The sequence below is a fragment of the Oncorhynchus mykiss genome, chromosome 6 (assembly GCF_057628025.1).
Source record: "Oncorhynchus mykiss isolate SJ-2025 chromosome 6, ASM5762802v1, whole genome shotgun sequence".
NCBI lineage: Eukaryota > Metazoa > Chordata > Actinopteri > Salmoniformes > Salmonidae > Oncorhynchus > Oncorhynchus mykiss.
In genome coordinates, this window is record NC_143027.1 from 34,206,202 (window position 1) to 34,218,634 (window position 12,433).

The following is a 12,433-nucleotide window of genomic DNA, read 5'->3' on the forward strand; positions in this document are numbered from 1 at the left end:
CATTGGTCCAAAGTGCAAGAATGAGACGGTTTATTAGACTTTTCACCTGACTGACCATATGATATCAGTAAAATTAGCGACTCTTGATTGACTTTAATATATTTGCAGATTTGGTTGTGCAACATTGTTGTTGGCTTGTGGTTATTTTGCATTTGCAGAGTCAGTAATCACTGGTGATCAGGTAGGACGGTTTTAACTGAATACTGTGCGACTTTATATTGTCTTGATTGTAAAGATACTGTACATGTATGTTATCTACAGGAGTAGAGTTTGCGGTCAGGGTGATAATGTTATCACTAATAAAATAATGTAACGACCCTGGGTTTATAATCGCGGAAATCGTCCGTGCTGCACGAGCATGCTTTTGCTGCACAGTCGACAGCGCGCCGGACCTCGGGCTAGAAAGTCGAGGCTTCGAGACCTGCTCCCTGCTGTTTCATTACAATAATTTACATTGCAACTAAGAGTTTGAAGAAACCCGCAAGGGTTTATCTTTCTTTTGGAAATGACTTTGCTCAGTCCATATTCGGGTTCCTGATATGTCAAAGTGCAACTAGCTACGCTAGAGCTCTGAACTCATGGGTCACTTTACTGCATCATAAGACAGTATATAGGCTACTGCACTTTGAGGTTATCTACAGAAATGGTTCAATACTTCCTTAATTGGGATTGGACAATTCTTAGCCCACCCTGTGTTCTGAAACTATTAAATTCACCCCTTCACTTTCTTTCATTTTTGTACATTTACTCGCTGTCTTTGCTTTTCTCTCTCAGTATTTTTTCTGCTCTCTGTTCTCATTAGATGAGACTTCCTCTTCACTCCTTGTCTCTCATCTCGAGGAGCTTGTCTGATACGCTGTCTGCTATCCCCGGTAGGCGGGGAGTGTGTGGCGCTGCGATGCGATTGGTGCAGTTCTGCCGCCAAGGCGATGAGGGAGGGGTTAGAGTCGGCGTTGATCGGGGGGAGGGGCTAGGGGTCGTTGACCTTAAGGCCTTTGACCCTTCGATGCCCATGACAATGAGAGAGCTGCTGGAGATGGGAGCGAAGGGCATGCAGTGTGCACAGAGGTAACACATACACAACACACACACTGTCTTGTTGCTTGTCCGTAGCCATCCTTTCCACCCAGAGCACATACTATCCTCTTTCTCTCAGGGCACTGGAGGTTAGTCCTGCTCAGTGTGTGGTTCCCTTTGCGGAGGTGAGGCTGCTGTCCCCAGTCCTAGCCCCAGAGAAAGTGGTGTGTGTGGGGATGAACTACCGGGACCACTGCCTTGAGCAGAACGCCCCTATCCCTAAAGAGCCAATCATCTTCAGCAAGTTCCCCAGCGCCATTACTGGGCCCTTTGATGACATCACACTGCCTGACGAGAGCCAGGTGAGAGCAGCTTTAGTCAATGGGTGTGTTCCTCTGCCCAGGCGTTGCTGAAGCATGCCAGATCTTACAACACCTGGATAGGTATTTTACGTATCAGCTAACCACATAATATGTTGTAGCAATCTGGTGCCTGACGGCACAGTCGATGACGTTGTACGCAACTTCTGAGCAGGAGAACACGACCCCTGTCAGGCTCAGAGGAGAAGATTGAGAATCAGTAGATTTGCATGATCCTAGATCCGTTCCTGATACAATTATAATGTACAGAGGCACTGTAGCCTGGGTGTTATACAGTTTCTGCATTCAATAACTTAATTGATGGATTATTCCTGGTTATCCCTGATTGAAGGAGGTGGACTGGGAGGTGGAGCTAGCCTTTGTGATTGGACGAAAGGGGAAACACATTAAGGTGAGTCTGAATAGAACTTGACAGACACAGGGGTTTCATGTCCCACAGATGAGCTCATTTCCCCCCCTACCCCCCCTACCCCCCAACTCTTTCTCCAAGGAAGAGGATGCTATGTCTTACGTGGCAGGTTTCACCGTTGCCAACGATGTCAGCGCACGTGATTGGCAGATGAAACGCAACGGGAACCAGTGGCTGCTGGGAAAAACCTTTGACAGCTTTTGTCCTCTCGGCCCCGCCTTAGTGACCACCTCCGCTGTGACGGGTGAGAGAGGCAGGAAGAAACACAAGATAAAATGTATACATATAATTTGCTTACTTTGGCAGAGTGGTTGCTAACATGTATCTCTGTTTGTCGTCAGACCCCCATAACCTGGGTATCCGCTGTCTGGTAAATGGAGTTGCAGTCCAGAACAGCAACACTGACCAGCTGATCTTTAAGACTGAGCAAGTGGTGGTCTGGGTCTCACAGTGAGTGACACACACACAATGTGTTCATAGTTCTTGTGATGGTAATACTTTACTTGAGCCCTCTATCACAAGGTATACATAACAGTCACTAACAGTTATGACAACTGAGTTACAATGTCATCACAAAACCAATATTTGTGACAGCTATGGAGTAGTCTACAGTTGCTCTATGATAACAAAGATTTGCATGTGTGTGTTTTCTCCTGTGTTAGGTTTGTGACGTTGTCTCCAGGTGACGTGTTTCTGACGGGGACTCCTCCAGGTGTGGGTGTGTTCAGGAACCCACCTGTCTTCCTCAAGGTCAGCATCACACACTTATATAAAGACATTTGTTGTGTACCAGGCTAACTACTTTGCAGATGTTGTAATGAATCAATCAATGGTTGTGTGCCACTACGACTGATTGCTAAATCATATGATTTGGTTAGCTGATATGTTAAACACCTATCCAAGCATTTTAAGATCTGACATATGTCTGTAATGTAGTTAGCCTGGAATGAATCCATATTGTTACATATAGTAGTAATGAACTCCACATCCACCCCAAGCTCTTATAGGGCTAGGCACTTCCCATAGATCTGAAAAGATCAAAAAGGGCACAAGAGTTACAAGCGTTGCCTGTTGTGGCCCTGTCTTGTGAAAGGTGTAATGAAGTGTTCCTGTGTGTTTCAGAAAGGAGATGTGGTGGAATGTCAAATAGACCAGGTCGGGGTCATACGCAACAATGTTGTCTGAATTCTAACCTATGAAACAGCCAGCCTATTGGACAGCTCTCTCTTCAATCTTGATTCAGCTCTCTTTGGACCCAAGTGTCATTAATCTAGTCTACTATAAATCAGATCTAATCCATGTTTGAAAGGCTTTGTTTACACAGGAAGCTCAATTATGATATTTTTCCCAATTATTGGCAAAAGCTCTAATCTGATTGGTCAAATGATCCAAATTAGACTGCCTGTGTAAACAGCCAAAGATGGTGAATTAGGTTTGTAAACTATCAATCTAACTGAAGTTGCAATTTTTTGTGGATTGTCTATAGAATTGAATAGATTACTTTTATAAATGCAAGTTCTTTATTCTTGTTTTCTGTGATCCTTCTTATACAAAACATATACTGTCATGGTACTACAGTACCACTCACATGGCTAAATGTGTGACTAGTCTTCATGAAATCATGTCTCCTATAACACTGTGCTTTCCAATGGCACCCTATTTACTACATAGTGGACTACTTTTTATTAGGGACCAAAAGTCAAAAGTAGTGCCCTATATAGGGAATAGGGTGCCATTTGGGACCAGTCAAGTGACATTTGGAACTTACAGAACAGTGAATACTTACCTCGAACTGGACGAAGATATTTTGGTGCGCTATATCTAATTTTAAAGAAGTCTCAATTATTGCTCGCCTGAAGTAGAGTACCTTATGATAAGCTGTAGACCATACAATCTACCAAGAGTTCTCATCTGTATAATTTGTAGCCATCCATTTACCACCACAAACCGATGATGGCACTAAGACCGCACTCAACCAGCTGTATAAGGCCATAAGCAAACAAGAAAGTGCTCATCCAGAAGCAGTGCTCCTAGTGGCCAGGGACTTTAATGCAGGCAATCCGTTTTACCTAATTTCTACCAGCATGTCACCTATGCAACCAGAGGGAAAAACTCTGGTTCACCTTTACTCCACATACAGAGACGCATACAAAGCTCTCCCTCTACATTTGTCAAAATGGACCATAATTCTATTCTCCTGATTTCTGCTTACAAGCAAAAAATAAGCAGGAAGAACCAGTGACTCGCTCAATATAGAAGTGGTCAGATGACGCGGATGCTACGGTACAGGACAGTTTTGCTAGCACAGACTGGAATGTGTTCCGGGATTCATCCAATGGCATTGAGGTGTATACCACCTCAGTTATCGGCTTCATCAATAAGTGCATTGACGGCGTCGTCCCCACAGTGACCATACGTACATATCCCAACTAGAAGCCATGGACTACAGGCAACATCCACATCGAGCTAAAGGCTAGAGCAACTGGTTTCAAGGAGCGGGACACTAACCCAGACACTTATAAGAAATCCCTCTACGCCCTCAGTTGAACCATCAAACAGGCAAAGATTCAATACAGGATTAAGATTGAATCCTATTATACCGGCTCTGACACTCGTCGAATGTGGCAGGGCTTTCAAACTATTACGGACTACAAAGGGAAACCCAGCCGCGAGCTGCCCTGGGACGCAAGCCTCCCAGACAAGCTAAATGCCTTATGCTTGCTTCGAGGCAAGCTACACTGAAGCATGCATGAAAGCACCAGTTGTTCCTCGACGATTGTGTGATAATGCTCTCGGTAGACGATGTGAGCAAGACCTTTAAACAGGTCAACATTCACAAAGCCGTGGGCCAGATGGATTACCAGGATGTGTACTCAAAGTATGCGTGGACGAACTGGCAAGTGTCTTCACTGACATTTTCAACCTCTCCCTGACAAGAGTCCCTGTGCACAAGGAAGCGAAGGTAACCTGCCTAAATGATTACAGCCCCGTAGCACTCACGTCGGTAGCATTGAAGTGCTTTGAAAGGATGGTCATGGCTCACATCAACGCCATAATCCTGGATACCCTAGACCCACTCCATTTTGCATACTGCCCCAACAGATCCACAGACGACACAATCTCAATCGCACTCCACACTGCCCTTTCCCACCTGGACAAAAGGAATACCTATGTTAGAATGCTGTTCATTGACTACAGCTTAGCGTTCAACACCATAGTGCCCACAAAGCTCATCACTAAGCTAAGGACCCTGGGACTAAACACCTCCTTCTGCAACTGGATCCTGGACTTCCTGACGGGCCACCCCCAGGTGGTAAGGGTAGGCAACAACATGACTGCCATGCTGATCCTCAACACTGGGGCCCCTCAGGGGTGCACGCTTAGTCCCATCCTATACTCCCTGTTCACCCACGACTACATGGCCAAACATGACTCAAACACCATCATTACGTTTGCTGATGACCCAACAGTGGTAGGCCTGATTACCGACAACACTGAGACAGGCTATAGGGAGGAGATCAGAGTGGTGTCCTGGCAGTGTGGTGCCAGGACAACAACCTCTCCCTCAATGTGAGCAAGACAAAGGAGCTGATCGTGTACTACAGGAAAGGCTGGCCGAACAGGCCCCCATTCTCATCGACGGGGCTGTAGTGGAGCGGGTCGAGAGTTCCAAGTTCCTTGGTGTCCACATCACCAGCAAACTGTCATTGTCCAAACACACCAAGACAGTCATGAAGAGGGCACGACAACACCTTTTCCCCCTCAGGAGACTGAAAAGATTTGGCATGGGTCACTAGATCCTCAAAACGTTCTACAGCTGCACCATTGAGAGCATCCTGACCGGTTGCATCACCACCTGGTATGGCAACTGCTCGGCATCTGACCGTAAGGCGCTACAGAGGGTAGTGTGTACGGCCCACTACATCACTGGGGCCAAGCTTCCTGCCATCCAGGACCTATATACTAGGTGGTGTCAGAGGAAAGCCCCCAAAATTGTCAGACTCCAGTCACCCAAGTCATAGACTGTTCTCTCTGCTTCCACACGGCAAGCAGAACCAGAGCGCCACGTCATGGACCAAAAGACCCCTTAACAGCTTCTACCCCCAAGCCATAAGACTGCTGAACAATTAATCAAATGGCCACCTGGACTATTTACGTTGACCCCCCCCCCCCCCCCCACACACATTTGTTTTTACACTGCTGCTACTCACTTTTTATTATCTATGCATAGTCACTTGATCCTTACCTATAATACATGAACAAATTACCTCAACCAACCTGTACCCCCCCCCCCCCCCCCCCCCCCTACATTGACACCGGTACCCCCTGTATATAGCCTCGCTATTGTTATTTTGTGTTACTTTTGAATTATTTTTACTTTAGTTTATTTGGTAAATATTTTCTTAACTCTTTCTTGAACTGCATTGTCGGTTAGGGGTTTGTAAAGTAAGCATTTCACGGAAAGGTCTGCACCTTTTGTGTTCGGCATGTGACAAATAAAGTTTGATTTGAATAGTGAGTGCATACATTTTCATACTTTTTTGTACTGCTCCCCATGGAAATAAAACCCACAAACCTAGCGTTGCAAGCGCTTTACCAACTGAGCCACATCATCATATCACAAACCACGTGTGTCTTAATGTGCACAATTATTGTATTGTACATTGTTTTTGTTCATGGTAATGGAAAGTCTACAGGTACCAAACCTAGATGACCAGCCTATGTACAATATTAAGTGGTTTGTATGGATGGTATATTGATACTGCACAAAAAGTGTCTGTTGTCCATGTTATTTGATCAAGAAAAATATTTTATTTGTTGTGGATGTTTTGTGTCTTTGCCCATCATTTTTCACCTTTTGATGTAAATGTTTGAGGACAGGATTTTGTTCTTTCTGGATTCAATTAGAATGCCAATCACAGAGAAAGGGACAGGGCAAAAACTTTTACAATTCCTACTGTTGAATCCTGCAAGATACTGTTCCTAATTATTCAACTACCTTGTCTTTTGCCCAAGTGTAGATGCAAAAAAAAAATGTTTTTGCCAGGGCTACAGATGTTTATATCAGTTTACATATACTGGTAAAGGCCCAGTGCACTACTCTGTGCAAAAATATTATTTCCATATGTTTTTATTCTGATTTTTCAGGGGGTGCTGAATCACCCTCAGCACCACTACTTCCCGGGGCTATGGAAAATCCAACTCATTTTTTTTTAACTCTTTTTTTTTTTTTACCAGGTAAGTTGACTTAGAACACATTCTCATTTACAGCAATGACCTGGGGAATAGTTACAGGGGAGAGGAGGGTGGATGAATGAGCCAATTGGAGGGCCAGGTTGGGAATTTAGTCAGGACACCGGGGTTAACATCCCTACTTTTATGATAAGTGCCATGGGATCTTTAGTGACCACAGAGTCAGGACACCCGTTTAACGTCCCATCTGAAAAATATATCAAGAGAACATCCCTGTTCATCCTTACTGCCTCTGATCTGGCGGACTCACTAAACAAAAATGCTTAGTTTGTAAATTATGTATGAGTGTTGGAGAGTGCCCCTGGCTATCTGTATTTTTTTTAAACAAAAATTATGACATCTGGTTTGCTTAATATAAGGATTTTTTTATTATTTATACTTTTAGTTTTACTTTTGATACTTTTTTTGTTGTTTATACTTTTTGATAGTATATTTGAGCAATTACATTTACTTTTGATACTTAAGTATATTTAAAACCAAATACTTTTAGACTTTTACTCTAAGTTTTTTACTGGGTGACTTACACTTTTACTTGAGTTATTTTATTTGAAGTTGGCTTTACTTTTCCTCAAGTATGACAATTGAGTACTTTTTCCACCACCGGAAACATGCATAATGTATGCTGTGCTCCAAGTTTATGAATCTCAATATTTTTGTGCATGGGCAGTCTTTTCAGAAATAGCGCATGCAGAAATTTAGTGTGAAATTTAAGCAATGCTTATAAATGAGGCCCCTGAACTGTATGGACAATGGTGGGTTTGGTCTCCATGATTCAATCAGATATCTGTATGATATCTGTATTAAATATCTGTATCTTCTGCAGTTTGATGCTTTACTGTAGTGTAGATACAAATTAAGTCTTGGAAATGTTTAGTGTCTGGCAGTTAGGTGATACCTGGATAGTCACATGCACTCACACCAACACACAGTGAGGGCCTCTCCTGTAGCACATATACAAACACAAGTGTTAACTGTGTCGTACAAACCTCAGATTTAAACAATCCATCTTAATGAGAGACAGAGAGAGCTGAAGGCTAGTAACTATTCAAAGTGCAACAGAGGTAAAATGCACAGCCTGTGAGTCATCCACATCTCAGATTTCAAATGCTGCTATTTGTTCAGACCACCACGAGGTGGAAGTGATGTGTCATATAAGAGAGGTCTTCTGACATTGTGACTGAAGAGCATGTTTTTCTCTGCAGTGTCTTAAAACAGCCTGGGTGCTATTGGCACCAATGAAAATAAGGGCTGCATACATGTTAGTTTTAAAGGTAGAGTTCTCAATCATTATGATCCGTATCACTTCTGATGGACTGTGGTGCTTCATGTTAGTGAAAGTAGATCAATGATGGATTCAGGAAAAACAAACACACATTTCTAGGTTTCATAAAAACAAACAAAAAATAGCATATGTATATTAAAAAAACCTTGCTAGACACTTTTCACTGACCTATCACACCTATTTCACACAAACACAGAGCTTGTCTCAATTGTTCTTGTTCAGTTGAAGTCGGAAGTTTACATACACCTTAGCCAAATACATTTAAACTCAGTTTTTCACAATTCCTGACATTTAATCCTAGTTAAAATTCCCTGACTTAGGTCAACTAGGATCACCACGTTATTTTCAAAATGTGAAATGTAAGAATAATAGGAGAGAAGGATTTATTTAGACTTGTATTTCTCATTCCCAGTGGCTCAGGAGTTCACATACACTCAATTAGTATTTGGTAGCATTGCCTTTAAAATTGTTTAACTTGGGTCAAACATTTCAGTTAGCCTTCCACAAGCTTCCCACAATAAGTTGGGTGAATTTTGGCCCATTCCTCCTGACAGAGCTGGTGTAACTGAGTCAGGTTTGTAGGCCTCCTTGCTCGCACACGCTTTTTCAGTTCTGCCTATACATTTTCTATGGGATTGAGGTCAGGGCTTTGTGATGGCCACTCCAATACCTTGACTTTGTTGTCCTTAAGCCATTTTGCCACAACTTTGGAAGTATGCTTGGGGTCATTGTCCATTTGGAAGACCCATTTGCAAACAAGCTTTATTAACTTCCTGACTGATGTCTTGAGATGTTGCTTCAATATATCCACATAATTTTCCCTACCTCATGATGCCATCTATTTTGTGAAGTGCACGAGTCCCTCCTACAGCAAATCACCCCCACAAGATGATGCTGCCACCCCCGTGCTTCACGGTTGGGATGGTGTTCCTAGGCTTGCAAGCCTCCCCCTTTTTCCTCAAAACATAACGGTGGTCATTATTGATTGGGATTGGACAATTCTTAGCCCACCCTGTGTTCTGAAACTATTAAATTCACCCCTTCACTTTCTTTCCTTTTTGTACATTTACTCGCTGTCTTTGCTTTTCTCTCTCAGTATTTTTCTGCTCTCTGTTCTCATTAGATGAGACTTCCTCTTCACTCCTTGTCTCTCATCTCGAGGAGCTTGTCTGATAGGCTGTCTGCTATCCCCGGTAGGCGGGGAGTGTGTGGCGCTGCGATGCGATTGGTGCAGTTCTGCCGCCAAGGCGATGAGGGAGGGGTTAGAGTCGGCGTTGATCGGGGGGAGGGGCTAGGGGTCGTTGACCTTAAGGCCTTTGACCCTTCGATGCCCATGACAATGAGAGAGCTTCTGGAGATGGGAGCGAAGGGCATGCAGTGTGCACAGAGGTAACACATACACAACACACACACTGTCTTGTTGCTTGTCCGTAGCCATCCTTTCCACCCAGAGCACATACTATCCTCTTTCTCTCAGGGCACTGGAGGTTAGTCCTGCTCAGTGTGTGGTTCCCTTTGCGGAGGTGAGGCTGCTGTCCCCAGTCCTAGCCCCAGAGAAAGTGGTGTGTGTGGGGATGAACTACCGGGACCACTGCCTTGAGCAGAACGCCCCTATCCCTAAAGAGCCAATCATCTTCAGCAAGTTCCCCAGCGCCATTACTGGGCCCTTTGATGACATCACACTGCCTGACGAGAGCCAGGTGAGAGCAGCTTTAGTCAATGGGTGTGTTCCTCTGCCCAGGCGTTGCTGAAGCATGCCAGATCTTACAACACCTGGATAGGTATTTTACGTATCAGCTAACCACATAATATGTTGTAGCAATCTGGTGCCTGACGGCACAGTCGATGACGTTGTATGCAACTTCTGAGCAGGAGAACACGACCCCTGTCAGGCTCAGAGGAGAAGATTGAGAATCAGTAGATTTGCATGATCCTAGATCCGTTTCTGATACAATTATAATGTACAGAGGCACTGTAGCCTGGGTGTTATACAGTTTCTGCATTCAATAACTTAATTGATGGATTATTCCTGGTTATCCCTGATTGAAGGAGGTGGACTGGGAGGTGGAGCTAGCCTTTGTGATTGGACGAAAGGGGAAACACATTAAGGTGAGTCTGAATAGAACTTGACAGACACAGGGGTTTCATGTCCCACAGATGAGCTCATTTCCCCCCCCTACCCCCCCTCCCCCCCAACTCTTTCTCCAAGGAAGAGGATGCTATGTCTTACGTGGCAGGTTTCACCGTTGCCAACGATGTCAGCGCACGTGATTGGCAGATGAAACGCAACGGGAACCAGTGGCTGCTGGGAAAAACCTTTGACAGCTTTTGTCCTCTCGGCCCCGCCTTAGTGACCACCTCCGCTGTGACGGGTGAGAGAGGCAGGAAGAAACACAAGATAAAATGTATACATATAATTTGCTTACTTTGGCAGAGTGGTTGCTAACATGTATCTCTGTTTGTCGTCAGACCCCCATAACCTGGGTATCCGCTGTCTGGTAAATGGAGTTGCAGTCCAGAACAGCAACACTGACCAGCTGATCTTTAAGACTGAGCAAGTGGTGGCCTGGGTCTCACAGTGAGTGACACACACACAATGTGTTCATAGTTCTTGTGATGGTAATACTTTACTTGAGCCCTCTATCACAAGGTATACATAACAGTCACTAACAGTTATGACAACTGAGTTACAATGTCATCACAAAACCAATATTTGTGACAGCTATGGAGTAGTCTACAGTTGCTCTATGATAACAAAGATTTGCATGTGTGTGTTTTCTCCTGTGTTAGGTTTGTGACGTTGTCTCCAGGTGACGTGTTTCTGACGGGGACTCCTCCAGGTGTGGGTGTGTTCAGGAACCCACCTGTCTTCCTCAAGGTCAGCATCACACACTTATATAAAGACATTTGTTGTGTACCAGGCTAACTACTTTGCAGATGTTGTAATGAATCAATCAATGGTTGTGTGCCACTACGACTGATTGCTAAATCATATGATTTGGTTAGCTGATATGTTAAACACCTATCCAAGCATTTTAAGATCTGACATATGTCTGTAATGTAGTTAGCCTGGAATGAATCCATATTGTTACATATAGTAGTAATGAACTCCACATCCACCCCAAGCTCTTATAGGGCTAGGCACTTCCCATAGATCTGAAAAGATCAAAAAGGGCACAAGAGTTACAAGCGTTGCCTGTTGTGGCCCTGTCTTGTGAAAGGTGTAATGAAGTGTTCCTGTGTGTTTCAGAAAGGAGATGTGGTGGAATGTCAAATAGACCAGGTCGGGGTCATACGCAACAATGTTGTCTGAATTCTAACCTATGAAACAGCCAGCCTATTGGACAGCTCTCTCTTCAATCTTGATTCAGCTCTCTTTGGACCCAAGTGTCATTAATCTAGTCTACTATAAATCAGATCTAATCCATGTTTGAAAGGCTTTGTTTACACAGGAAGCTCAATTATGATATTTTTCCCAATTATTGGCAAAAGCTCTAATCTGATTGGTCAAAGGATCCAAATTAGACTGCCTGTGTAAACAGCCAAAGATGGTGAATTAGGTTTGTAAACTATCAATCTAACTGAAGTTGCAATTTTTTGTGGATTGTCTATAGAATTGAATAGATTACTTTTATAAATGCAAGTTCTTTATTCTTGTTTTCTGTGATCCTTCTTATACAAAACATATACTGTCATGGTACTACAGTACCACTCACATGGCTAAATGTGTGACTAGTCTTCATGAAATCATGTCTCCTATAACACTGTGCTTTCCAATGGCACCCTATTTACTACATAGTGGACTACTTTTTATTAGGGACCAAAAGTCAAAAGTAGTGCCCTATATAGGGAATAGGGTGCCATTTGGGACCAGTCAAGTGACATTTGGAACTTACAGAACAGTGAATACTTACCTCGAACTGGACGAAGATATTTTGGTGCGCTATATCTAATTTTAAAGAAGTCTCAATTATTGCTTGCCTGAAGTAGAGTACCTTATGATAAGCTGTAGACCATACAATCTACCAAGAGTTCTCATCTGTATAATTCGTAGCCATCCATTTACCACCACAAACCGATGATGGCACTAAG

At 43.6% G+C, this 12,433-nt stretch overlaps 2 protein-coding genes across 2 annotated transcripts; both read left to right on the forward strand.

Moving 5' to 3' along the window:
• Window position 1: 1 nt before the first annotated feature.
• Window positions 2-3,329, forward strand: fahd2a (fumarylacetoacetate hydrolase domain containing 2A). Its single transcript, XM_021606280.3, has 8 exons — window positions 2-181; window positions 803-1,068; window positions 1,157-1,379; window positions 1,729-1,788; window positions 1,888-2,050; window positions 2,148-2,256; window positions 2,469-2,556; window positions 2,929-3,329. The coding sequence occupies exons 2-8, from the start codon at window positions 803-805 to the stop codon at window positions 2,989-2,991; spliced, it is 972 nt and encodes a 323-aa protein (XP_021461955.2). The 5' UTR covers window positions 2-181; the 3' UTR covers window positions 2,992-3,329.
• Window positions 84-11,992, forward strand: LOC149982840 (oxaloacetate tautomerase fahd2, mitochondrial-like). Its single transcript, XM_090237734.1, has 8 exons — window positions 84-181; window positions 9,465-9,730; window positions 9,819-10,041; window positions 10,391-10,450; window positions 10,551-10,713; window positions 10,811-10,919; window positions 11,132-11,219; window positions 11,592-11,992. The coding sequence occupies exons 2-8, from the start codon at window positions 9,465-9,467 to the stop codon at window positions 11,652-11,654; spliced, it is 972 nt and encodes a 323-aa protein (XP_090093860.1). The 5' UTR covers window positions 84-181; the 3' UTR covers window positions 11,655-11,992.
• Window positions 11,993-12,433: the final 441 nt, after the last annotated feature.

Excerpts from the sequence above, each read along its gene's own strand:
- fahd2a (XM_021606280.3), top strand. The coding sequence starts at position 803 with ATGAGACTTCCTCTTCACTCCTTGTCTCTCATCTCGAGGAGCTTGTCT. Across the intron at positions 1,789-1,887 it reads GAAAGGGGAAACACATTAAG|GAAGAGGATGCTATGTCTTA; the intron begins GTGAGTCTGAAT and ends TCTTTCTCCAAG. Across the intron at positions 2,257-2,468 it reads GTGGTGGTCTGGGTCTCACA|GTTTGTGACGTTGTCTCCAG; the intron begins GTGAGTGACACA and ends CTCCTGTGTTAG.
- LOC149982840 (XM_090237734.1), top strand. The coding sequence starts at position 9,465 with ATGAGACTTCCTCTTCACTCCTTGTCTCTCATCTCGAGGAGCTTGTCT. Across the intron at positions 10,042-10,390 it reads CACTGCCTGACGAGAGCCAG|GAGGTGGACTGGGAGGTGGA; the intron begins GTGAGAGCAGCT and ends CCCTGATTGAAG. Across the intron at positions 10,714-10,810 it reads GACCACCTCCGCTGTGACGG|ACCCCCATAACCTGGGTATC; the intron begins GTGAGAGAGGCA and ends GTTTGTCGTCAG.